Here is a 27,052-nt window from a genome sequence, read left to right on the forward strand (position 1 = left end):
AGGGTCTTAATAATACTTATGTAAATGTGATTGCTAATTTAAATGTTTTTTAAAAATTGTATTCATTTTAGAATTAAGCTGTAACGTAACAAAATGAAGTCATGGGGTGTGAATATGTCCCAAAGGCACCGTATGACCGACTAACAGTTATTCACTAATTTATAAAACTGACCAATGTCTAATGACAAAGAGATGGTCAAAGTGATAACCCTTTGACAGAGGGTTACTTTGTAAGACCTGAATGATAACCAAGCCCTGACATCAAAATATCCCACTCAATGATTTGCTGATTTCACTGCTTGCAAAATCCCACGATTTTAAGTGTTTGATATCTCTGCATCTTTACTTCCTTCTTGATGTTGTACCCTTTCTTTCTAAAAGTGGAAGACGTAACGGTGTCTATAGTAACTAGATGTACTTTGATTACATTATGAAAAACGATAGATCAGATGTGCTTGTGTTTTAAAAGAGACAAAAGGAAATGTCTTACAATCCCCCTTTGACAGAGTGGTTTGTAAATGTTGTGTATAACGGTGTACTACGATGGTCTCATTTGTATTTCTGTATACACTTTGGTTATCCTGTCATATCTGGGTTTTATAAACCACGTTTATTTTTAAAACTGTCACCCTGGCTCTGGCTTTTTTATTTCTTCCATTACAGAGTAATAATAAGAAAAAAATACTTGTCTGTACCGAGATCTCCTAATGTTGAACATAAACATACTCGGGTGAGGAATTTTGTTTGCAAGTTCTTTGGAAGGAAAGTACAGATGCAATGTTTGACTCCCATACCTTAAGTTCATCAGCCCAACACAATCAAATGAAAGAAAAGACCAGGCTTTTCCAGGCAGTTTAGGAATTCACAACTAGGTTGTTTATTTTCATGATAACTGACAGGATAAATGTTATACATTCTTTTTTAACACTGATTTTGTTTATTTTAGTATGCAAAATGATGAAATCATGAATATGATACATAATTCCAAATGTTCCGTAAAATTAACACAATTGAATCAATTGTGAGCACTCGTCACCCTGGCAAATCATCCATTTTTAGATTAGTCACAAGACAAAAAGGAAATGACCCGAAAAAAATAAAGAATTGGGATGCCAGCAAACACTTAGATCCATGTAAATGTTCAATTTCATTCATCATATTCATGTAAATGCATATATAAAATGTGTACAGTTGTATATGCACATACAGTAATGCAATTACTTAAGTTGAGCTTACTGTACAAAAGACATGAGTATGACACATTTTTTCTAACCATTTCTCCCAGTACTTCAGTATAAACATATACAAACAAAGGCCCTCTGGCTTCAGAAGCTAAAAACTACAACGGACTTAGAAAAAGAGACATTCACATTTCTGAAACAAACTCAATGATTTTAATCTCCCGTCCCTCTGCTTGCACTGCGGACTGTGTGAACAGAGAAGCAACGTGGCTGAGTCAGGTGAAGATCTCCTGTGTTCCATGCTGGATTCCCCCAGGATGCCCCTGTCTCTCAGTCTCTCTCCATGTGTGTGTAGTGAGTGTGTGTGGCCTCTACGGAGAGGGAGGTTTCCTACTGTAATGCACCTGGTATCTGTTGACAGGCAGGCCTTTGACCTGTGTGTTGAGGCAGGTGGTCTTGCAGGGGATCATGTCCTCCTCCTCCTCACCTATGAGCCAGTCGTGGACCGAGCGCTCGGCCGCCGGGGTCACGTGCTCCACCAGCCAGCCCTGGTGCCACTTGTCAAAGCGCTCGTGCTGGTTCACAGCAACCCTGTGCTGGGACTGGGGGAGAGAGACAGAGGGGAAGAGCCTGTCATGGTCAGACCAACAGACAGTGCCTTAAAAGGGACAACATTGCACAGTGGAAGCACTGGATGACGAGTGCCATGACGATGTATAACTGATGCCAAAACAAGACATAACACTTTAAACATGTTGGAAGCAGCTATAACTATAAATACCTTTATAGAAATATTGTCCCTTCTCTAGTTCAATGCCCACCTTAACTTCTCTTCAACTCACACACGTGCAATCCCAGACATAAATTGGTCGTAGCTACCTTCCTGGCTTTGACCAGCGCTCCCCGGCGGTACATGTAGTCCTCAGAGTTCATGACGAACACCATCTTGTGGGTGTTGAGTTTAAAGCGGCAGTCCAGACTGCCAGCACTCTCCACTCCCAGCTGTCTGTGCCACTCCCGTCTGCAACGCATCGCCTCCACCTGGCGCACCTGCCAGCGTCTGAAGTGCCTCAGGTTCCTACACACACACACACACACACACACACACACACACACACACACACACACACACACACACACACACACACACACACACACACAGGGGACAGTCAGAGTATATCAGAGGGAAAATACTGTGGTTCAAACAGAGGACCACAGTGAAGCAAGGTACAGTAATATTCAAATCAGAGCCTGATATGCTTGGACTCATTTTGTGCTTGGCTGTTATGGCAAGCAGAAACAATCTATCTGCACTGCAGTGCTTTTGACAATCATTAGTTAAGGCAGTGAAATTACAAAATGTGAAGACGCAGGATTGCCGTGTAACGTCTCGGGAATTCAGGTGGCATCATATGACGGTCAATATATGGACATCACAACCAAAGTTAATTGCGTGAATCTCTCACTTACCTGGGCAAAAATACCGGTTTGAAAAAGTAGCCTTTGTTCTGCGAGCAAAGCGTTGACTCTGTCCCTACAAACTGTTCCATATAGCTGGACAGGCACTGGACAAGGAGAGAGATGTGTCCATATCAAAACAATACCATTACAAAAGGCCATATACTCAATCATAAGCAAAGCTTGATGAGTTGGTTATTTGATTCAGCTGTGTAGTACTAGGGCAAAAACCAAAATGTGCCCCCAGGGGGGAGTTTAAATATCACTGCCCTAAAGCAGGGTTTCCCAAACTATTTAGCGGGGACCCCAATTTTTTCCACCAGAATATCAGGGGACCCCCCTTTTTTTGCAATAATTTCTCACGGCCCCACCAAAAAAAGAATGACATCCTTAAAATCTGTATATTTTTACATCTAGAAGTACCCTTCAATTTATTACATTTTAATCTCTCATCAAAATAAACCAATAAATGTACTTTATCACATTTTATTTTTTAAATTATCTTTCTCAAAAACATTTGTATATTGTCCAATACAATAATCTGTACTCTTACTTTTTGGTTCCAGCCACTGAAGACCTATTGAGACCTCCAGTCAATAAAAATAAAAAATTGTGTGTGAGGGGGGGGGGCGACCCCACTGCCGTTCCCAACCCCAACTTTGAATACCACCACCTTGTGGTACGGCAGGTTGCCATACAAGGCCAGTCTATGTTCATGTCCAAAAGGGAATACTATGACATTCTAAAGGTGCTAAAAGTGCGACTGTCCGTACGATTCTTTACCTGTACATCCAATGGGTCATCAGCCTGGGCCTCCTCTGTGTCCAGCAGCTCAATGGTCAAGGTCACCTGGCCTTGGTTCTGAATGAACATTACCTACAAAATAATTCACATCCCAGCAAGCCATTAAACATCAATGGTTTCAGAATGCACAAAATCTCTATTACAACAAGCAGCAGCTGAACTCCTACCAACTATGAGCAAAACCATCCTACTTCAACCAAGTAAAATATACCTTCACATATACAAGGCTCAGCGTTTGTCCTCCCAGGGCAGGCCGTTACCTTAAAGCAGTTCTCCTCAGCCATGACCCTCTCCGACTTCCACTGGTAGCTGGTCTCCCAGGCTGTTCTCACACACTGGGACGACAGGTTAGCCCCCGCCGCGCCCCTCTTCCTCTCGGCCAGGTACAGCTCAGCCACCTGAAGACACACCTCATCACTCACCAGGTGCTGCAGCTGCAGGAAGAGAGAGAGAAATGACATGCATTCTGAGAACAATCAAACACTTCAGGATCGCTATATTATTGAGGTAAAGAATGAATAGGCAGTTAACGGATATGCATTTGGTTCTGTAGATTATGAAAACGGGCAACTAGAGACACCACTGACCTGTCTAATGATGTTCTGGATGAGCTTGTCGATGGTGAAGCCAATGTAGGCGTGGATGGTGAACATCTCCCGCAATGTGTCCTCATACTGTGTGGACTCCAGGTTCCCATCCAGAAGACTGCGCACCATATCCAGGAACGCTGGGTAGTACTCCTCCAGTTCTACCTCACCTGTAGAGCAAGTTCACAGGTCATTGAACAGACACTAGCTAGCTACAGAACTTCCCTCTAAAAAAAACATGGCAAACTTGAGCCCAATGTTCCCTCTCCTGTACACAGATACACAAACAAAGGCAGGCTACTAGATATGAAGGACGTTAGATCTGAGAGATTCATACTGGGCTGTTTGAGGCGGAGCTCCATGGCCAGGTCCCGGCACTCGGCCATTAGAAGCCTCTCACGGTTCTGCTCTGCCCGGTGGTCCAGCAGTTGCCTCTCCGCCTGCCGGTACACCCTCAGCAGCCGCTGGCACAGGGTCTGGTGAAGCCGCAGGAAGAAGTACCAGTTGTTGTTGACGAAGAACAGGTTGTAGACTCCGTCCAGCTCCTTCTGGTGCTCTGCCTCAGGGTCTCTTAGGTCCACCTTCTCCCCTCCCACTGGAGTCAGGCTATGGGACGAGGCTACACCCAGCTCCACTGTCTGGGGAGAGGCGCAGCGCCGCCGCCTCGACTCCCCGTTCTGCTGCTGATGCTGATGTTGCTGACTGCCTGATGTTGCTACGGCTCCTGGTATACTGCCACATCCTCCTCCTCCCCGGTCTCCTCTCTCCTCCACCTCCTCGTCCGTCCAATCCTCCGTCTCGCTGAGCTCGCCGCGGCGGGAGAAGAAGAGGTCGGGGACAAAGTGCTGGATGATGCGCTTGATGTGGTCCTTGTCGTCCTTGTGGATGGTGGGCTGGCGTTTGACGTGGTAGATGATGAGAGAGGCGGCGTCCTCCAGGATCTGCTTGTCCTCGTAGGTGAACACCATGTGGGGATCGCTGACCGCTGGCGCGCTGCTCCCGTCACGCCCCTGCTGGCCCACGCCCCCCTCCTCTGTGCTCTGCTCCTGACGCTGAAGGGGACAAACGCACAGGTTAGACAACATAGGAGAACATCTCCTTTCTAAAGAACCTTTAATGGATCGGTCGGGCAACTACAAAGGAAGTGGATTGAGTCAGAGTACACACCTCATCATAAACACTTTCAATCTCATTGAGCAGGCTTTTGGATCGAAGGGCCTTCATGTCATTCTGCTTGAAGTTGACCCCCTGGTGGTCCAGGGACTTGAGGTAGGCCTTCTCATACTGCTCCCTCCAGATCTTGTTGAAGCCCTGCTGGGCTTCTCTCCACTCCTCCTCCTTTGCTTTCAATCTACAGACACAGCAGAGAGGACATCAAAGAATTAACACACACAGAGAGATTCACATCGGTCAAGTAATTTGGGTCAAATCTCTGCATGTGTACGTGTGTGTACCCTGACCTCTTGAGCACCACAGGCACGGCAGTAGCAGGGCTCCTCTTCAGCCCCTCTATAATCTCAGGGGCCTTGTCGCCGTAGATACGGTAGATGGCTCGGCGCTGGATGACCTCAGAGGTGCCTCCCAGACAATCGTCCAGACGGAAGCGGTCCTGGTCCTCAGGCGACAGACGGGACAGCTTCTTCTGAACGCTCTCCAGGACCCGGATGGTGGCCAGGTTAGTCTCCAGGACCACATCCAACTGGAGGAAACAGGAAAATAACTAGGTCCTCAAAGGTGATTCTGCAGTGATGCTCTGGGTAGATAAGGGAGAACAGTCTGTTTGCATGTAGTTGGTGGCTGTAGTAGTACTTCTGACATCTCGGCTTACTCACCTCAAACCTTTCGTCCTCACAGCGATGAAGCTGCTCCTCATATGGAGTTTTCTTTGAGCTCACAAACGTAGAGTCCTCCGACCACGAGGGGAAAGAAACCCAGGTGTCATTCAGCACCTGGAAATACACCATTTTAGTTTTATTTTAATTGTCAACACAACTGAGAACATTATCATTGATGCCAACCAGAAGTCGTTGATGGGCGAAAAACAAAAAAACGGACACTCAATTCTGATTGATCTGCAATAATTAGCCCATCCTCAACCTCCTGATAAAGATATCAAAATAAAAGCGTCAGCTAAGATTAAATCTGAATAAATGTGGAAAATCACAAGGCCCTGGAATGCAGCAGCTCAAACAAGACATGCATGGAAGTAGATTCACAGCTATTGGAACAATAGTTACAACTTTGTAGTGTCTCCAACTAGACTCATAAAAGGGCTAAACACTTGATATAGAAATCAGAGGTGCTGGAATGGCAAATCTTACACACACATACACACACAACTCCTTTCATTTATGAGCACCTCTTTGCAGATAGCAGTGCGACCGCTGCACTTGGGCTGCTGGTAAGTCTTGGGTAGTGCTCTGTAGCTGGATCCCAGGCGCTTGCAAGAGGCATAGTCGACCTCCCTGCCCCCACCTCCTTCCATGTATCGGTCTGACAGGCCAGACACTGAATGAGAGAGCTCTTTGTCCCCCAGAAAAGACTTGAACTGGGTATATAGCTCTGGAAACTTCCTGGAGGAAATAATGAACATGTTCAAATTAATGAATGGCTCAAGAGGAGACTTGGCAAAACATACTGCCCTTCATACAGTACAATAATATCATTATGCATTTATTTACTGAGAAAGACATCTGTGACCGTTCTCTCTGAAATCTCCCACAATCCACTTACCCCAGAAAGGGAGTGACAAGCTGCAGCAGCTCTGCTCCCGAAACCACTTCCTGGTTAAACAAAGCAATACAGCGGAGGAAGTTCTCGTATACCTCCCGACTTTTGAAGAAACGGCGAAGCTGCAACAAATCAAAACACTATTATCGTCATTGGTGACCAAGGCTTTCATGATATTTGTCACAGCCAAAACACATGATGGAATAATTCCAACGCGGACACCTGGGCATTACCTTGTCAAAAAATGTGAACTCCCGCAAGACTCCATGCTTCCCAACTGAGGCAAAGGACTGGTCTTTGGAGCATGAAAACTTCATCTTTTTCTAAAAAACAAAAAAACATAACCAATCACATACAGTATAGGTCTTCTAGGAAAATAGTGACTTGTATAAATGTGTGATTAAGTCCAGACCTTGAGCAGCGGTGTCATGTGAGGCAGCAGCATGGGCCTGGGTCTCTTCTTGCTCTGTTTGCTCATGTCCTCGTCCTCTGCCCTCTTCAGATGGTCTTTCCCAGTCAGGGAGCTGCCAGTGAACTGAAAGGACAACAATGTAGGAACACAAATTGCACTGAAAGTGAACTGATCACAGAAAATGACCATGGGCAGGATGCTCTCAGAAAGGGGAAAATACTGACCAGTGATCTCTTAGCATCTGGTAAGAACTGTCCAAACTCAGCCAGTAAGTCCTCTTGGCCTTTGAAGAGGCTGGCCACTTTTGAAAAAACTTCATCCTCTGTCATTCCACTACTACCATGACCCCGGCTCTCCTTGACCTCAAGCTGCTCTTTCTGAAAAGACAAAAACAGAGAATTATTCCATCGGAGAAATCATGATATGATACACACTAATCTGCTACAATTTAAAGTAGCCTTGATGCTAGCAAACAACTTAACTTTAAGCAGACTTCACTTAAAGACTTCAGACATCACATATCAAACTAATATATTGTTTTCAATTGACAGAAAAACAAATCAATTACCATATTGATGACACAGTGTACCTGGTAAGTGTGTAGTATCTCAAGGAAGGATCTGTAGATCTCTGGATGGTCTAGGAAGCGGTTTTTGATTTTGTTGACATAGCTGATAGCACTGTCAAATTCTACTGGGCTGGGCTCTGAGGCAGGGGGGGACACTGAGGAGGACTGTGGCTGGGATGGGCTCTCTCTGCTGGGGAGTGGCAAGGACAGTCTACTGGGAGGCTCTGGGGGCCCTGAGGATGAGTAGATGCTTTCAGGCGATGCCACAGCTTCACTTTGGGCAGATCCAACTTCAGCAACAGATGAACCTGTGGCACTCACAGCAGGGCTTGTCATACTCTTCCCCTGACCTGGGGACACCTACCAAAAAGGGGCACTTACTGTTAACATAAATTAACTTCACAACATCCATCATGTGTGACCAGTGTGGTCTGCTATGGTGGAAAGGTTGTGGCAAACTCCACTTATATATAGGCCTACTACCAGTACTTGGTATAATGGTTGATTAATAAAATTGAGTTACAAATGTTGTGCATAGGCAGCCAGTATTAGAGTTTAATGCAAACCAAAATCAATACACATTTAGTGGGACCCACCTGGGCAGAGAATGGGGACTGGAGGAAAACCACACCATTCTTGGGAATCTCTATCCGATACCCTGGGGGCAGGAAGGCATTGAATCCTAAGACGAGGTCCGGGTGGCCATGGAAGAGCTGAGACACACGGTTTATAACACCCGGTGTGTCAATGCTATGAAGGAGAGAAAGATTTTAAGCTAATTTCGTAGGAACAGAGGAAGTGACCTTAAACGAGAAAATATGCTTCCCAACATAATTTAAGAGTAACTTCAACAGTATAAAAAAATATATACTGTATGTATCAAGAAATGGCAAACGGAAATGCTATACCTTTGTGATTTGAATTCTTTCATTATGTCAAGAAATTTGTTGTATATTCCAGGGTCATTCCCAAATCGTATTTTGACTTGGTCCAGGTATGATAGGGCATCTTCAACCTTAAGGGAAAGAGAATGGTGTGAAACCAAATGAAAACTCAGAGCATATAAAAATGTTATTTTTTTTCTCTCCATAAGATGCTAGATATTAAGGGTTCCAGGTTAAAGACCGATCATCAACAAGAATGCTAGCGTGTGAGTGATTTTATCACTGTTATTACACATTCACAAACAGGGGGAAATGAGTTATGTTGCTCCTCAATGAAGTCATGAGCTGAACAATTTATGGTATGATGTCTTAACCATAACTCATTTAGCTATCCATCCAACTCCCTAACACCATTTGCAGTTACACTGCAAACAATAAGCAGTTAACTAGGCTGAGGAAGAGATTACATTTTTGGGGGGGCTGTGTTAGCTATATCACATCGGAACACCTTGGACGCATTGTAGCTAAAATCTGGTCAACAAGGAAAACGTAGTTAAACTGCATGGTTAACGTTAGCTAGCTAACAAAACCGATGGTTCTGTACGGCATATGATCATCGATTTTAAAATCAGCAATACGAATAAACAATACAATATCTAACGTTAGCATGGCGTATTGAGAAACCCCTACTCATAAACTAGCTGGCAAGTTATCAAACGAGTAACGTTACTGTATGTCGCCTAACGTTAGTTAGTTGTCGGATTACAAACCAGCTAGCAAGCAATAGCGCGTATTTAAAGACAGGTCTCCCATTTTGTGCCAACAAACACCATCCCATTCTAGACAACTTAAATGTGACTTTTTTTCTGGCATTGCGGGCAGAAAATGTGAACAAGGAACCCCAGATGCCCAAAGTTATCCAACAATGGAAAGTAGCTAACTAACCAGCCAAAGAAACTAACATAGATATATGTTGTACTGTGCTGTATCTGGATGACCCAATGAATGATTATTAAAATCGTGTCTAACGCAATTGAAGAATCCAAGTTCTGGCGTCAGTTAACCTGCACTAAAGTACTGTTGATGCGACATTCTATTCACAACACCTTTATGGTGAACTGGCTAGCAAACAACTCCTGAGCGTGAAGAGAAAGACCATATCTGACGAACACAAAATGGTTCTGAGGAAGACTTTTCCCTTTTTGTTCCCGTCTCTTACCTTCAGTTTTTGAAAGTGCTGTTGTTGCACTTGCTTTTGTACAACATAGGCCTTGTCTTGAATTTGGTTTATTTGTTTCGTGTTGCTGTGTGCCTGAATTTTCGCCATGATCCCGGAGATAGTAACAGACATACAGCCACTACTTGGTTGATTATACGCTTTGGTATCTGGTTGTTGGCTAGCCGACAAAAATCTTGCCTTCGTCGGAAGCTAGCTAGCTAGCAACCCTTAGTTGGCTGGCTAGCTAGCTAGTAGATAACGTTAGCCAGAAACAAAATAAGGAAAATCCAGCCAAGTAACAATTATGGGAATAAGCTACGACTCGATGCGACTTTGATTAAAAGTCATTATCGGTCCAACAAGTAACTACTGCTGGTACGCTGTCAGAGTGAAGCCTCTGAAAAAAGCTTTGAGACAATGGTTGCTGATTATGATATTTTAAATAAACTATCGCCTGTCTCTTTAAATTCGGCGGCAGCTGTGCAGCCAGTCTTGGCGTCCGGGAGCAGAGACGGAGGAAGCGGCGAGACACCCCACTCCCTTATTTTTGCTGGATACATTACCGTCAAGGAACTAAACCGAGCAGACACAGCTGCTATTGCATTGTTGACTATGGAAGAACCACCCCGTTAAGCAGACCAGAACTGACCGTTTTCTTCCAAAGGCAAACGGCCTGAGTAAAAACTCTTTATTTATCCACCATCTTTGTCCGGAAGCACAGTCAGAGAAATTCCAATGCGCAGACGCATGGAGAAACGGGTGGAGCTTCACGAGCAAAGTAGGGATTTTTCTCCATCCTCCTTACAACAGTACAGTCCTTGTTAAATTTTCACACTGACTGGAGGAAACCTTTTTACAGAAGTGTATACAAGTTGCACGCAGAACTTGAATATTTATACGAATGTTAAAGCGTCTATTTGCATAGTTTGAGATGCGAGCACAGAATTTGACGGCCTGCCACTCACCAACACAGAATCAACCGGGAGGGAAAGTAATGGGCGTGCCAACAATGCGCATCACACAGAAGACCAAGACCTTAACATAGCTAGTGGCCTACTACAATACACACAGGATATGTATTAGATACTTTATTTGTAAATACAGACATACTTGGCATAGCACATTCATACTCTATACATTCTGTACATATCAGCTATGCATATTCGATTACTTATTGTTTTATTGTACTGTGAATTTGAGGTAGCACAAGCATTTCGCTGCACAAACTATATCTGTTGTGTGTACCCGATGAATACAATTTTATTTGAGAAGTATTCATACAACTCCAACCATCCAGACTGAGAAAAACCATACCATGGACAAAGTGGTCCTATTTATGGAATAACAAGCGAATTTATTTCAACAATCTACTCCTATTTACTTTTGTGTATGTATTGACGATATAACTACTAACATAACAGTCTTGTTCAAATAGGATTACATTTGTGATTGAGTTTAACAGTCAAACTCTAAGAAAAAGATAAAGTGCAGGCAAAGTTGATTTAATGGCATAAAGACAACAGCAATTTACTTGTGATATACACGGCACAGCTAAAATTATGTGGACACCTGCTCGTCGAACATCTCATTCCAAAATCATGGGCATTAATAGAGTTAGTCCCACCCTTTTTTTCTAACAGCCTCCTCTCTTCTGGGAATGCTTTCCAGTAGATGTTGGAAAATTGTTGCGGGGACTTCCATTCAGCCACAAGAGCATTAGTTAGGTTGGGCACTGATGTTGGCCAATTAGGCCTGGTGGGCAGTTCAAATTCATCCCAAAGGTGTTTGATGGAGTTGAGGTCAGGGCTCTGTGCAGGCCAGTCAAGTTCTTCCACACAGATCTCAACCAACCACTTCTGTATGCACCTCTCTTTGTGCACGGGGGCATTGTCATGCTGAAACAGGAAAGTGCTTCCCCAAACTGTTGCCACAAAGTTGGAAGCACAGAATAGTTTGCTGTAACAATTTCCCTTCACTGGAACTATGGGGCCTAGTCCGAACCATGAAAAACAGCCCCAGACCATTATTCCTCCTCCACCAAACTTTACATTTGACACTATTCTTTCATGCAAGTAGCATTGTTATTCATCCGTCAGACTGCCAGATGGTGAAGTGTGACTCATCACTCCAGAGAACGTGTTTCCAATGTTCCAGAGTCCAATGGTGGCGAGCTTTACACCACTCCAGCCGACGCTTGGCAATGCGCTTGGTGATCTTAGGCTTGTGTGCGGCTGCTCAGCCATGGAAATCCATTTCATGAAGCTCCCAATGATCAGTAATGTGCTGACGTTGCTTCTAGAGGCAGTTTGGAACTCGGGTAGTGAGTGTTGCAACCTAGGGCAAACGATTTCTATGCGCAACTCGCTTCAGCACTCGCCAATCCTGTTCTGCGAGCCTGTGTTGCCTACCACGGTTGGGCTGTTGCTCCTAGACATTTCCACTTCACAATAACAGCACTGTGTTGACAGGGGCAGCTATAGCAGGGCAGAAATATGAAGGGAAAAAATGACTTTTTGGAAAGTCACAGGGCTCTTCAGTACGAGCCATTCTACTGCCAATGTTTGACTATAGCAATTGCATGGCTGTGTGCTCGATTTCATACACCTGTCAGCAACGAGTGTGCCTAAAATAATCGTATCCACTAATTTTAAAGGGTGTCCACATACTTTTGGCAATGTAGTGTACATTGAATGGCAAAAAGGAGACGTGAAAAACTAACAATATAGTAAATTAACCTTAGCGGGAATACAATTGTAGTTTTAGACAAGTATTGTTGTCCATCTATGCACTTGTCTATTTTCCATGGAACTCATTAAGAAGCCTTGGCTGCAAATTTCCACCTCTGTAGCCACTGCTGAAAAGTCAGTCCCCCCTTGCGTATGTCAGGCAGAGCAAACTGAGAAGGCTGATCCCACCTGGAGACAGAACAAATACATGAATTGTCATTCGTCTAGCTGGTGAATAATATTGAGGTTTAATAAAAAAGGGAGCTCTATGTGGGAAAGATTTGATGGGAACACTTACCAATAGGAAATGGCTGTCTTGACCTGATTCCCGTAAGAAAGGCCCTGTGAGCAGCACTGGGTGAGCTCCCAAACCCTGGGTAACAAAGACTGAAGCAGCTCCTTATCTTCCTCCAGGACACGTAGCAGGAGGGCTAAGAAGAAATAAAGAAAATGGAGATTAAAGGGAGACGAAGATATCAGTCAGACATGTAAAACTGAATGGTTAACCAGGTAAAGAGCAGTGATAGTGTGATTGGAGTCTGATTTAATGGCATCTAGCTATCCCATTTGTTAGTTTGCAGCTTTGAACTCTATAGAAGACCTGTACCTTGTTGGTCAGGTGCAGGTAGCAGCGCTCCTTGCTTCTCTACATTTGCTAAAGAGGAGGAGTGAAATTGCAGCAAACGACGCAGAAAGCGAAGCTCCAAATGCTGGGATAGAGCTTGCGAGTACAGTTCCTCAGGGGCCTGGCAGAGAAACAGAGAATATATAAATAAACAGGATAAGAGCAAAAAGCAAACCTCTAGGTACATAAATGGTCATGGAATAATCTGTTAAGACTCACCCTGTACATTGGAAAAGCCATGCTTTGACACAGATTGTGGAAGGGCGAGGAATGCAAGCGATGGATAGATAACCACGCAGCTGGAATTCTCTGCTCGCTGAAATTTATAGCAGATGACAGAATTTAAACATCGGAAAAATCTCCCTCTGAGCATTTTTTCTCAGCCAGACCAATGACAAAAAACATGCTTTATTTTAATTAAATAGGCAAGTCAGTTACGAACAAATTTGTATTTACAATGACGGCCTACCAAAAGGCAAAAGGTCTCCTGCGGAGATGGGGTCTGGGATTAAAAATAAATAAAAATATAGGATAAACACACATCACGACAAGAGTTAACACAACTGTACATAAAGAGAGACCTACAATGACAACACAGCATGTTAGCAACAACATGGCAGCAGCACAACATGGTTGTAGCACAAAACAGGGTACAAACATTGTTGGGCACAGACAACAAAGGGCAAAAAGGTAGACATCAATATATCACACAAAGCAGCCACAACTGTCAGTAAGAGTGTCCATGATTGAGTATTTGAATTAAGAGATTGAGATAAAACTGTCCAGTCTGAGTGTTTGTTGCAACTCGTTCCAGTCGCTAGCTACAGCGAACTGAAAAGACGAGCGACCCAGGGATGTGTGTGCTTTGGGGACCTTTAACAGAATGTGACTGGCAGAACGGGTGTTGTATGTCTAGGATGAGGGCTGAAGTAGATATCTCAGATAGGGGGGAGTGGGGTCTAAGAGGGTTTTATGAATAAGCAACAACCAGTGTTGAAGGGTATACAGAGATGCCCAGTTTACAGAGGAGTATAGAGTGCAGTGATATGTCCTATAAGGAGCATTGGTGGCATATCTGATGGCTGAATGGTTAAGAACATCTAGCCGGACGAGAGCACCCTTACCTGCCGATCTATAAATTATGGTCGCCGTAATCTAGCATGGGTAGGATCGTCATCTGAATCAGGGTTAGTTTGGTAGCTGGGGTGAAAGAGGAGCGATGACGATAGAGGAAACCAAGTCGATTTAACTTCAGCCTGCAGCTTTGATGTGTTGAGAGAAGGACAGTGTACCATCTAGCCATACTCCCAAGTACTTATATGAGGTGACTACCTCAAGCACTAAACCCTCAGAGGTAGTAATCACACCTGTGGGGAGAGGGGCATTCTTCTTACCAAACCACATAACCTTGTTCTGAACACCTTCAAAACAAAGGTTAAGGGCAGAGAAAGCTTGTTGGACACTAAGAAAGCTTTGTCAGGGAGGGGCAAGCTGAGTAGAAGACTATCATCTGCATATAAATGGATGAGAGAGCTTGAGCTGTTGTTGATGTAAATTGAGAAGAGCATGGGGCCTAAGTTGGAGCCTTGGGGTACATCCTTGTTGACAGGCAGTGGCTGAGACATCAGATTTTTTGACTTTATACACTGCACTCTGAGGTAGTTAGCAAACCAGGCCAAAGAACCCTCAGAGACACCAGTATTCCTTAGCCAGCCCACAAGAATGGAATGGTCTACCGTATCAAAAGCTATGGCCAAGTCAATAAAAAAAAATCAGCACAACATTGCATAGAATCAAGGGCAATGGTAACATCATTGAGGACCTTTAAGGTTGCAGTGACACATCCATAATCTGAGCGGAAACCAGATTGCATACCAGAGAGAATACTATAGACAAAGAAAGCCAGTCAGTTGATTATTGACAAGTTTTTTCAACACTTTGATAAACACGGCAAAATAGAAATAGATCTCGCTCTTTAAATAAATGACGAAGAGTGGCTGCCTTCCAAGCAATGGGAACCTCCCCAGAGAGGAGGGACAGGTTAAAAATGGTCAGAGATAGGCTTGGAGATTGTAGGGGCAGCAACCTTAAAGAAGAAAGGGTCTAAACTATCTGACCCAGATGATTTTTGGGGGTCAATTTTAAGGAGTGCCTTTAGCACCCCGGACTCAGTGACCCCCTGCAGGGAGAAACTTTGTAGCTGGGCAGGAGAAAAAAAAAAATAGGGAGGAGCATCAGGGCTAGTTGCACTGGAAATGTTGGATGGGCAAGGATGCATGGCTGAGTTTAAATGGAATCCTGACTAATTTAAGTGGTGATTAAAGCACTCAGCCATGTGCTTCTTGTCAGTAACAACCACATCATTAACTTTAAGGGACATGGGCAGCTGAGGAGGAGGGTTTGTTCTCCAGGTCTTTAACCATTTTCCAGAACTTCTTGGGGTTAGACCCACAGAGAGAACTGCTCCTTAAAAAAATATCTTTGGCCTTCCGGATAGCCTGAGTGCACTTAGTTCTCATTTGCCTGAACAAGAGCCAGTCAGCCTTATGATCAGAAGATGTCAACTCACCCATCAAACACCAACAAATGGGAAGCTCTTACCCTTCAATGAGCCTGCGATCAAGTGTTACTAGTGACACGTTTCCAAACTGTCTGGCCTCCTGGGACACAGAGTTGCGAAGCCTATTGGCTGCTGAAAGAACTTCACCAAACTGGGGAGTCAGTTTTCCCTGGACAAACTGGCCAATCTGGGGTCAGACAAGAGAGGAACAGGTTGAGTTAGATGGCCACTGTTTACACAGTATGCATTAGAGTACACAGAAGCATATAGAGGGCCTACCTCCTTGTGCACGCGAGTCAGTTCAGTTTTAGCTGTTGAATTCCCCTTGATCAGACCCCTTGTCTGTTCCTGCCTGACATCCTATGAAGAAAAACATGACAAAAGTGTGTCACACTTATTTAGGTTAACATGTGGCAATTGTGAAATGCTGTGGTGTTGTGTGTGGAAGACAAAGGTAGAAATACAGACTGCAAAAAAACAGTACATTTCCTCACCACAAGCTGTCTGAAGTCCGTGATGCTCTGCCATTGTCTCCGCAGGTTGCGAAGGGCCTCCTGTCTGTCCCTGGCATGTTGCTCCATTTCAACACACTGGTTTCGCACACCATCTCGCACTGCTGCCTGTATCACACACTGCATCTCCAGCTCAAACACTGACCTGGGCAGGAGGGAAACATGTGAGAAAAGAAACCAGAGCATTTTGATGAATTGACATGACTTCATTAGAGGCTGAGCAAGTTTATTAATGACATAACAAAAATGTTGTGAAAAAAGCCAATCTGTAGTGCAGACTTACTGCGCCAGGGCTTGGGTTTGAGACTCCCCGCCAAGCAGCTCCAACTCTGCCTCATTCTTTCGGGCATGAAGCTGGGTCTTCAGCTGTTTAATTTGTGAACGCGTTTGAGCCAGTTCCATCAGACTCTGTTCCACCTCCTCCCAGGCTGACTGCAAAAGGATCAGACACAGATATCAACTACAGCAACAGTGAACTACAGTACTGTTCAAGCCTATGCAGTGTCTTTACCCCATGTTGATATTTTAGTGTAAACTGAAGTGTGTAAAGCACCTGTAAAAGACTCTTAACGGGTGGTAGCTCTTTCTCTTCTTTCGAGATGTCTAACAGGTGATTACTCTCGTAGCGAAACCTAAAACAAAACAGATACATTTGACCTTTAATTCCAATCTATGCAGATTTTTGTCCAGCCACATTTAATATAAAAAAAACAATTTACCGTAATGCGGCAACATCATGAGCCACATCCAATGAGGCAAGCTTCTCCTGCAATGTAATTTCCTGTCCCAAGGCCAGGTACTGCAAGGCTGACAGCACTTGGTTTGGAGGATAGCATCGCAACAAGTCCTGATGAGATAAACATTATAAAACCATTCTCACTCAACTGAAGCAAATATGAAACAGATCGTTATGTACATTGTCGCCGGGAAAATATTTTAGACCCCTTGACTTTTTCCACATTTTGTTACGTTAAAGCCTTATTATAAAATTGATTAAATAAAACATCTCAGCAATTTTGACACAATACCCCATAATGACAAAGCAAAAATAGTTCACATTTTTTAAAATATATATAAAAAATGAAATACCTTACATAGGTATTCAGACCCTTTGCTATGAGACTCTTAATTGAGCTCAGGTGCATCCTGTTTCCATTGATCATCCTTGAGATGGTTCTACAACTTGATTGGAGTCCACCTTTGGTAAATTTAGTTGATTGGACATGATTTGAAAAGGCACACCTGTCCTATATAAGGTCCCAGTTGACAGTGCATGTCAGAGCAAAACCCAAGCCGTGAGGTCAAAGCAATTGTCCGTAGAGCTCCGAGACACTATAAGAGCTCTAGGAGTTCCTCTGTGGAGATGGGAGAACCTTCCTGAAGGACAACCATCTCTACAGCACTCCACCAACCAGGCCTTTATGGTAGTGGCCAGACAGAAGCCACTCATTAAAAAAGGCACATAACAGCCTGCTTTGAGTTTGCCAAAATGCACCTAAAGACTCTCAGACCAGGAGAAGATACTCTGGTCTGATGAAACTATTTGGCCTGAATGCCAAGTGTCACGTCTGAAGGAAACCTGGCACCATCCTTACGTTGAAGCATAATGGTGGCAGCATTATGCTGTGGAGATGTTTTTCAACGGCAGGGACTGGGAGACAAGTCAGGATTGAGGCAAAGATGAAAGGTGCTATGGAGCAGGTTAGGACCTCAGACTGGGGTTACGGTGGGGTTAAGGTGTGTTAGGGTAGCCTAGTGGTTAAAGCGTTGAACTAGTAACCGGAAGGTTGCAAGTTCAAACCCCCGAGCTGACAAGGTACAAATCTGTCGTTCTGCCCCTGAACAGGCAGTTAACCCACTGTTCCTAGGCCGTCATTGAAAATAAGAATTTGTTAGTTAGTTAAATAAAGGTAAAATTAAATAAAAAAGGTTAACCGTCCAACAGGACAACAACCCTAAGCACACAGCCAAGACAACGCAGGAGTGATTCGAGTCAACTGAGTAAAGGGTATAAATATTTATGTACATGTGATATCTCTTCTAAAAACCTGTTTTCGCTTTGTCATTATGGAGTATTGTGTGTCGATTGATGAGGGGAAAATCAATTTAATCAATTTTAGAATAAGGCTGTAACATAACAAAATGTGGGAAAAGTCAAGGGGTTTGAAAACTTTCCGAAGGCACTAACTAGATGCAAACAATGAAACTTACCTCCACAGCACTTAACCAATGCTGAAATACTGCAGTTCTCTGTTCACGAGTCAAGCTGAAGACAGAGAGTCAATGATGATTTAGCAATAGAAGAATGCCATGGATGACTCTGGTTCCTATATAAACCATCTGATAATTCTTACTGTGTGGCAGTGGAGGATGCCATTTTCAGCTCACTCTCTTGTAAAGACTGGAAGAAGAGGAGTCTTTCATCACACAGCTCTCTCACATTACGCTAAGGAGGAAGAGAAAGACGATTAGTCCAATACAAAACCATCACAGATAATATCTTATAAAGCATCATCATAAAACATTAAGTAAAATCACTTACCAGAACCTGAGGCTCTGCTCCTGTTGGGTTGAGATAGTCCCCACTGCTATTGGAGGCTTCATTTCCAAACACCACCTCCAACTCTGCCTTCCTGCAAAACACACCAAAAGCAAAGAATGGATTTGGGCTGGGTTTGCGGCATTAGAATGTATGTATAAGTGTGTTAAGAAATGGTAAGGGTAAACAGAGGCTCTAGCAAGCACACCTAGACAGCTGCTCCAGAACCTGGGAGTGTCCACTGATCTTGCGGGTATCCTCTGAGAGAACCTGGCGCTCATTCATGCAGCGCTGCTTAAAGGCCTGTAAAAGCAGCTCCCTGCGTTGGTTCTCCTCCACCATTCCCCAGCTCCAGTTAATGGACTCTTCTACTCAATACAAAAGAAACGTTACAGCACAACATGTCACAGCAAAAGGGGGCATCAACATATCAGCATACAAACCATGCACAATTTAGGATGTGGAAAACCAAATTATACAGTGGGTTCCAAAAGTATTGACACCCTTGATAAAGATGATCAAAAGTGACAAACAACTCAAATAGGCTCAGTAACGTCATCTTCACAAGGTGAGATTATGAAAGGTATTGAAAACAGAGGTGTCAATTTTGACCCCTACCTTTTAGAGAAAGAAAATATGACTTGTTACAAAATCTTTGAGCAATTGTAGTTGTGTAATATAATTTCCCAATTTTTTTAGAGCATACAACATAGCTCAGTATTTGAATTATACATTTTTTACAGACATTTTTTGCCTATTTCAGACCCCACTGTATGCCTATTTGTTAAAAGGCTAACCTTCAGTAACTAGCTGTGCTTCAGTCCCATTGATTTGAGAGTCCAGGTGGTTGATTTCAGCTCTCAGCTCCTCTATCTGCTCCTGAAGCTCAAGCCGCTTAGCAGCATCACTCTGCCCCGCTACCTTTTTTAACTGCACACAAATACATAATGTAATAAAAATTATGTTCACACAGAAAACATAATGCTAACTGACAGTCTAAAAATGGTGATACTGTACCTACAGTGCATTAGGAAAGTATTCAGACCCCTTGATTTTTTACACAGTTACATTACATTATTTTGACACACAACACCCCATAATGACAAAATTAAAACAAGTTGAGAAATTTTTGCAGATGTATAAAAAACAACAACCCTTATTTACATAAGTATTCAGACCCTTTTCTGAGGCTCAGGTGCATCCTGTTTCCATTCATCCTTGAGATGTTTCTACAACTTGATTGAAGTCCACCTGTGGTAAATTCAATTGATTGGATATAATTTGGAAAGGCACACACGCCTATCTATATAAGTTGACAGTGCAAGTCAGAGCAAATATCAAGCCATGAGGTCAAAGGAATTGTCCGTAGAGCACCGAGACAGGATTGTGTCGAGGCCCACATCTGGGGAAGGGTACCCCAAAATATTCTGAAGCGTTGAAAGTCCCTAAGGACACAGGGGTCTCCATCATTCTTAAATGGACGAAGTTTGGAACCCCCAAGAGTCTTCCTAGAGCTGCCCGCCCAGCCAAACTGAGCAATCGGGGGAAGGGTCTTGGTCAGGGAGGTGACCAAGAAACTGATGGTCATTCAGAGAGCTCTAGTGCCTCTGTGGAGATCAGAGAAACTTCCAGAAGAGCAACCATCTCTGCAGCACTCCACCAACCAGGCCTTTATGGTAGAGTGCCCAGAAAGATGCCACTTCTTAGTAAAAGGCACATGACAGGGAGCCCAATCAATTGTACTGTTATGTTTTTTTTTTGCGTTATTTGTAACTTATTTCGTACATAATGTTTCTGCAACCGTATCTTACGGCAGAAAAGAGCTTCTGGATATCAGGAAAGTGATCACTCACCTCGGATTAGACAAATATTTTTTCACCAACAAGCAAGACTCACATAATATTCTCCAAACACCCAGCAGGGCCGACATCCCAGTTATTCACAAGAGGAAGCGACACAGGTACAGAAGACGAAGAGCCGGATGCCTCGTAAGGACCCACAGAAGGCGAGTAGGAAAGCTGCTGTTACCGTCAATATTACTCGCCAACGTGCAATCATTGGACAATAAATTAGACAAGGTACGATCACGACTATCCTACCAACGGGACATCAAAAACTAATATCCTACATTTCACAGAATCGTGTCTGAATGACGAAATGGACATTCAGCTAGCGGGATATACGCTGCACCGGCAGGATAGAACAGCATACTCCTGTAAGACGAGGGGGGGGGGGCGGTCTGTGCATATTTGTAAACACCAGCTGGTACATGAAAGTCTCTAGATTTTACTCAACTGAAGTAGAGGATATTGTGATAAATTGCAGGCCACACTACTTGACTAGAGTTCTCAGCTATAGAGTTCTTGCCTAGAGTTCTCAGCTATAATTTTTGTGGCTGCTTATTTACCACCACAAACAGATGCTGGCACTAAGACCGCACTCAGTCAGCTGTATAAGGAAATAAGCAAACAGGAAACCACTCACCCAGAGGTGGCGCTCCTAGTGGCCGGAGACTTTAATGCAGGGAAACTTAAATAAGTTCTACCAAATCTCTAACAACATGTTAAATGTGCAACCAGAGGGAAAATTATTCTAGATCACCTGTAATTCTAGATCACCTGCACAGAGACGCGTACAAAGCTCTCCTCCGCCCTCCATTTCGTAAATCCGACCACAACTCTATCCTCCTGATTCCTGCTTACAAGCAGGAAGCACCAGTGCCTCGGTCTATAAAAAAGCTGTCAGATGAAGCAAATGCTAAACTACAGGACTGTTGCTATCACAGACTGGAACATGTTCCGGGATTCTTCCTATGGCATTGAGGAATACGCCACATCAATCACTGGCTTTATCAATAAGTGCATCGATGACGTCGTCACCACATTGACTTTACGTACATACCCCATCCAGAAGTCGTAGATTACAGGCAACATTCGCACTGTGCTAAAGGGTAGAGCTGCCGCTTTCAAGAATACAAAGGGAAGCACAGCCGCGAGCTGCCCAGTGACACGAGCCTATCAGACGAGCTAAATCACTTCTATGCTTCGAGGCAAGGAACACAGAGGCATGCATGAGAGCATCAGCTCTCCGTAGCCGACGCGAGTAAGACCTTTAATTAAACAGGACAACATACACAAAGCTGTGGGGCCAGACGGATTACCAGGACGTGTGCTCCGGGCATGTGCTGACCAACTGGCAGGTGTCTTCACTGACATTTTCAACATGTCCCTGATTGAGTCTGTAATACCAACATGTTCAAGCAGACCACCATAGTCCCTGTGCCCAAGAACACAAAGGCAACCTGCCAAATTGAGTACAGACCCGTAGCACTCACATCCGTAGCCATGAAGTGCTTTGAAAGGCTGGTAATGGCTCACATCAACACCATTATCCCAGAAACCCTAGACCCACTCCAATTCGCATACCGCCCAAACAGATCCAAAGATGATGCCATCTCTATTGCACTGTCCTTTCCCAACTGGACAAAAGGAACACCTATGTGAGAATGCTATTCATTGACTACAGCTCAGCGTTCAACACCATAGTACCCTCAAAGCTCATCACTAAGCTAAGGAACCTGGGACTAAACACCATCTGCAACTGGAACCTGAGCTTCCTGACAGGCCATCCCCAGGTGGTGAGGGTAGGTAGCAACACATCTGCCACGCTGATCCTCAACACTGGAGCTCCCCAGAGATGCGTGTTCAGTCCCCTCCTGTACTCCCTGTTCAACCACGACTGCTTGGCCAGGTACAACTCCAACACCATCATTAAGTTTGCAGACGACACAACAGTGGTAGGCCTGATCACCGACAACGAAGAGACAGCCTATAGGGAGGAGGTCAGAGACCTGGCCGGGTGGTGCCAGTATAACAACCTATCCTCAACGTAACCAAGACTAAGGAGATGATTGTGGACTACAGGAAAAGGAGCACCGTGCACGCCCCCATTCTCATCGACGGGCTGTAGTGGAGAAGGTTGAGAGCTTCAAATTCCTTGGTGTCCACATCAACAACAAACTAGAATGGTCCAAACACACTAAGACAGCCGTGAAGATGGCACGACAAAGCCTATTCCTCCCCAGGAAACTAAAAAGATTTGACACGGGTCCTGAGATGCCAAGAGTCACATCTGGAAGAAACCTGGCACCATCCCTACAGTGAAGTATGGTGGTGGCAGCATCATGCTGTGGGGATGTTTTTCAGCAGCAGGGACTGAGAGACTCGTCAGGATCGAGGGAAAGATGAACGGAGCAAAGTAAAGAGAGATCCTTCATGAAAACCTGCCCCAGGGCACTCAGGATCTCAGAATGGGGCAATGGTTCACCTTCCAACAGGACAATGACCCTAAGCACACAGCCAAGACAATGCAGGAGTGGCTTCGGTACAAGTCTCTGAATGCCCTTGATTGGCCCAGCCAAAGCCCGGACTTGAACCCAATCGAACATCTCTGGAGATACCGTAAAATAGCTGTGCAGCTACACTCCCCATCCAACCTGACAGGGCTTGAGAGGATCTGCAGAGAAGAATGTAAGAAACTCCCCAAATACAGGTGTGCCAAGCTTGTAGCGTCTTACCTAAGACTCGATGCTGTAATCCCTGCCAAAGGTGCTTAAAGTACTGAGTAAAGGGTTTGAATACTTATGTAAATGTGATATTTCAGTTTTTGCATTGTCATTATAGGGTATTGTGTGTGGCTTGAAGAAAATAAGGCTGTAATGTACCAAAATGTGGAAAAAGTCAAATGTTCTGAATACACTATATATCAAATTATCTAGCTAATTGTTACGAAATATTGGGTGTACCTCCTTATCTTGTAGAACTTTGTACCTGAGAGATCACAATGTCAAGGAAAGGATTGTGGGAAATTCCATGGTAACGGAATTACGCATGAACTCATTTTTATTCATTTTAAAATTTATGCCAAACCAAAAAACATTGATTTCAAAGTTGTTTGTTTGTATTTTTTCCCCTTTTTCAACCCCAATTTCATAGAGCCAATTACGATCTTGTGTCATCGCTGCAACTCCCCAACAGGCTCGGGAGAAGCTAAGGTCGAAGCATGCGTCCTCCGAAACATGACCCGCCAAACCATGCTCCTTAAAACCTGCCAGCTTAACACGGAAGCCAAGCCACACCAATGTGTTGGAGGAAACACAGTTCAACTGACAACCCGAAATAAGCCTGCAGGCGCCCGGCCCGACACAAGGAGTTGCTAGAGCGCGCTGAGCCAAGTCCCACCAGCCAAACCCTCCCCTAACCCAGATGACGCTGGGCCAATTGTGCGCCACCTGGTTACAGCCGGTTGTGACACAGCCTGGGAATGAACCCGGTCTGCAGTGCCTTAGACCACTGCGCCACTCGAGGCCTGATTTCAAAGTTAAACCATACAACTCTATGCACAAGGACTGTTTAAACCATTTCTACTGAACAAATTTACCAAAATTATTTTGTGATTGAACCGTAAAGATGTGAAATTTGTTATTGGAATTATGGTAATCTTCCTCATGTTTTTATGTGACCACATTTTCCAAAAACTCTGGGGAGGGTCAGCTATGACATGGTACCTTGAGATTGGGGGAATATTTTTAATATATATTTTTTAACTTTTGGTTAAACTACAGTAAATTAAGTGGATTTACACCCGGTAACGGAATTACGGTTATGAAATTACATAATGACTCCCTGATCTGTACAACACAAATGCATATTTCTAGATATGAATGTAATTTCTCATGTTTCACAAGTATGGACAGTGCTGCACAGCAGAGCACAGTACAATACAGCACAGCAGACTAGGATTCTGTACATGCAGTACAGTTCAGTAGTTTAATATACTGTACTCTACTGTGCTCTACTCACTGTACTGTGCAATCCAAACTTGTGACAAGTCTATGATAGGTTCAGATTTGGTCCAGTCCGTCCGTCTTTGGATATTAACATCAAGGCCAGGGTGGACTGACCAAATTTTAACGTCCATTAACGTCCGGTGTCAGTCAGTGCTCAGTGGGTGAGGATGCTGGTCACAGTAAATGGAAAGAGAGGGGTTATCACGGGTATGTGTCAGTAAGAGCTGACAGAGGTGACATTAACTGGAGAGTGAGAGAAAGGCTGTCCAGACTTGGTTTAAAATGCCAGACAACAGAAAGGTTATCAGCTGAACATAACAGTATGCCCATGTAAGATGGGACAATGGCAGGTGACCCATCTGTGGTTTCTGACTATTATGATTTCCCCATTGTATCCAATTCAGTTGCATTACTGATTTGTGTGTAATTCCAGGAAATACACATTTGAATCACTTAATAAAATCACAAAGAAATATCAGCAAAATCACGAACTAATTGGCAGGTCTATCATTACTTGTTACATCTGTGAACTTTCATTATCCTCCCTCCTCATAAGGGAGAGAAATTATAAAATTACTTAATATGCGTGGGTTTTTGGTGACAGAATTACAATGCACAAGGAAATATTTCTTCAACTTAAAAAAGGTAAACAATTTCTCCAAAACTAAATATAAGTGTTGATATTAGCTGCCAGTGGTCTTTACTTGTGTTTCTATGCATTTCTGATAACTTTTGAAACCATTTCTGGTGGATGTTTTGCAAGACCCATTTTCCATGTTTATCAAGAAATCATAGTCTTTGCTTATGTGTAATTTTTAAGATGTAAAATTATTTTAAAATGTACCTATGCCTCCGTTGCCCAAAAATATAGACTTTAGCTCTTCCTTTGACACCCAATTTGATATGCTCCTTTGAACTTCACATGTTGGAGCTCATGGGTCCTTTTACATGGAAATGCCCTTGTACAAATGTCCATAGAACAAAACCTGTGAGAGTCATATTGGTATCAGAGAAATGAGGCAGTTACCCTGACAACAGAGTCGGTTTCATCTCCCAAGACAATGAAATTAACCGTTGTACATAGATCAAGAGAACAAAACCAAAGGATACCACTGAAGATTTCCACGCATAACCCTGACATTCCTGCAAAGAGAAAGGAATTACATCAAGATATTGGAAAAGCAAACTTATTACAAAACAAAGTCATCGTTGACCAACGAAGTATAGACACATGTTGTAAAAACCTGTCTGCATACCCACCTCTGATTGAAAACATGTTGTGTGACATATCTCCATATTGAGGCTCCTGGGCCAACACATAACCTGAATCAAAACAAACCATATACTTGTGTTAACTCACTGGTTGTCCATATTAGTTAACTTAGTCTGCCACGGTCGCTATGGAAAGCTGTAGCTGTGAAATAGCTAACGTTAGCTAGCTATTAGTCGACCAACTAAACTTCACGATGGTAGTGTGGCGAATAGTGTGGGCAGACGGGAACGCCGAAAAAATGATTTCAGCACCCAAATAGGCCGCAATTACACAGAACAATCGTAAATCGTTGAGTTTAATTGGCTAGACAACTATATTAATGGTTCCCAACAAAAATCAATTAGGAATAGCTCAACAAGGCCAAAAAGTAGCACGGCATAGGACATTGATGAATGACGTCGTTACTTACGTTTTAAAGTAGTTGTCGTTTGGGAGACTTTGGGGTGGTAGATTAAATTCTTCAATCGCCCACCGCTTTAGTTCCCGCAGGAGGGTCCTGTCCCCCATCCTTACCTTAGTCGAAACTAGCGAGGCGTTATCTAGCTAACGACGTTGGAAGGGTAACGTATTTATTTATTCTAAATAAAATGGCTCTGGCTGCCCGTATCTACAAGAAAGCTCGCCAAAAACGAATACTAATCACGTACATATGTTAGCTTGCCAGGTGCCTGTAATAAATGGTAAGCAGGCTAAGTACTTTGTTTTCAAGTGTATGACTGTCAAAAATATCACAAGAAAAGTTCGTCTTTGCTCTGTTAGTCATTTGTTATGATTTCCCATAAAATACTTTTCTGCCAGTAATTTACAAATGGTTCAACTTCCCGCTCGCTCTGCACCATATCCGGTGACTTATTCGATGAGGTTTAACGGTGGTTGGCATCCAATATGTTGCATTACCGCCGCCTACTAGACTGGAGTACAACTCCCTTATACTTTGCTTGAAAAAATAACAAATACCCTACCATCTAACACAACAATTACCCCCCAAAAAACAAAACTAAATGTTTTGAAATAAAAATAACACCACCCCACTACACGATTAAAGCAGGAAGCACCAGTGCCTCGGTCTATAAAAAAGTAGTCAGATGAAGCAGATGCTAAACTACAGGACTGTTTTACTAGCACA

The 27,052-nt window shown here is 43.6% G+C and overlaps 2 protein-coding genes across 5 annotated transcripts; both read right to left on the minus strand.

Annotated features, from left to right (window-relative positions):
• Nucleotides 1-853: 853 nt before the first annotated feature.
• LOC124037784 (paired amphipathic helix protein Sin3b-like) lies at nt 854-10,558 on the minus strand. 3 transcript variants are annotated; one of them, XM_046352833.1, is made up of 19 exons: nt 10,493-10,558; nt 8,649-8,755; nt 8,337-8,490; nt 7,741-8,100; nt 7,397-7,549; nt 7,173-7,295; nt 6,994-7,083; nt 6,764-6,882; nt 6,390-6,603; nt 5,863-5,979; nt 5,491-5,729; nt 5,198-5,381; nt 4,368-5,082; nt 4,031-4,200; nt 3,704-3,877; nt 3,423-3,515; nt 2,652-2,746; nt 2,061-2,259; nt 854-1,783 (listed from the first exon to the last, which is right to left on the minus strand). In XM_046352833.1, the coding sequence occupies exons 2-19, from the start codon at nt 8,669-8,671 to the stop codon at nt 1,553-1,555; spliced, it is 3,453 nt and encodes a 1,150-aa protein (XP_046208789.1). In that variant the 5' UTR covers nt 8,672-8,755; nt 10,493-10,558; the 3' UTR covers nt 854-1,552. The 3 variants fall into 3 exon arrangements, with proteins under 3 accessions (XP_046208789.1, XP_046208788.1, XP_046208787.1); XM_046352832.1 differs by lacking the exon at nt 10,493-10,558 and adding an exon at nt 9,844-10,486 and having other exon boundaries at nt 7,762-8,100; XM_046352831.1 differs by lacking the exon at nt 10,493-10,558 and adding an exon at nt 9,844-10,486.
• A 1,493-nt stretch (nt 10,559-12,051) lies between these two features.
• Nucleotides 12,052-26,757, minus strand: LOC124037785 (HAUS augmin-like complex subunit 5). 2 transcript variants are annotated; one of them, XM_046352834.1, is made up of 19 exons: nt 26,336-26,757; nt 25,914-25,976; nt 25,764-25,796; nt 23,610-23,634; nt 19,603-19,735; nt 19,014-19,173; nt 18,809-18,899; nt 18,621-18,712; nt 18,478-18,532; nt 16,986-17,113; nt 16,820-16,898; nt 16,550-16,698; nt 16,249-16,411; nt 16,034-16,114; nt 15,796-15,941; nt 13,414-13,510; nt 13,177-13,315; nt 12,868-13,000; nt 12,052-12,758 (listed from the first exon to the last, which is right to left on the minus strand). In XM_046352834.1, the coding sequence occupies exons 1-19, from the start codon at nt 26,431-26,433 to the stop codon at nt 12,656-12,658; spliced, it is 1,968 nt and encodes a 655-aa protein (XP_046208790.1). In that variant the 5' UTR covers nt 26,434-26,757; the 3' UTR covers nt 12,052-12,655. The 2 variants fall into 2 exon arrangements, with proteins under 2 accessions (XP_046208790.1, XP_046208791.1); XM_046352835.1 differs by lacking the exon at nt 25,914-25,976.
• Between the last annotated feature and the right edge of the window lie 295 nt (nt 26,758-27,052).

This window comes from Oncorhynchus gorbuscha, linkage group LG06 (assembly GCF_021184085.1).
Source record: "Oncorhynchus gorbuscha isolate QuinsamMale2020 ecotype Even-year linkage group LG06, OgorEven_v1.0, whole genome shotgun sequence".
Taxonomy (NCBI): Eukaryota; Metazoa; Chordata; class Actinopteri; order Salmoniformes; family Salmonidae; genus Oncorhynchus; species Oncorhynchus gorbuscha.

What these genes read in the sequence shown, in the direction of transcription:
- LOC124037784 (XM_046352831.1), bottom strand. Translation starts at nt 9,975, where the DNA reads ATGTCTGTTACTATCTCCGGGATCATGGCGAAAATTCAGGCACACAGC. An exon ending in AGTCCCCATTCTCTGCCCAG is followed by an intron (nt 8,101 to 8,336) that starts GTGGGTCCCACT and finishes CCTTTTTGGTAG; the next exon opens with GTGTCCCCAGGTCAGGGGAA. An exon ending in CTGAGGAGAACTGCTTTAAG is followed by an intron (nt 3,516 to 3,703) that starts GTAACGGCCTGC and finishes ATTATTTTGTAG; the next exon opens with GTAATGTTCATTCAGAACCA.
- LOC124037785 (XM_046352834.1), bottom strand. Translation starts at nt 26,433, where the DNA reads ATGGGGGACAGGACCCTCCTGCGGGAACTAAAGCGGTGGGCGATTGAA. An exon ending in GCATCCTCCACTGCCACACA is followed by an intron (nt 18,533 to 18,620) that starts GTAAGAATTATC and finishes CTCTGTCTTCAG; the next exon opens with CTTGACTCGTGAACAGAGAA. An exon ending in ATTGGTTAAGTGCTGTGGAG is followed by an intron (nt 17,114 to 18,477) that starts GTAAGTTTCATT and finishes TTATCTCATCAG; the next exon opens with GACTTGTTGCGATGCTATCC.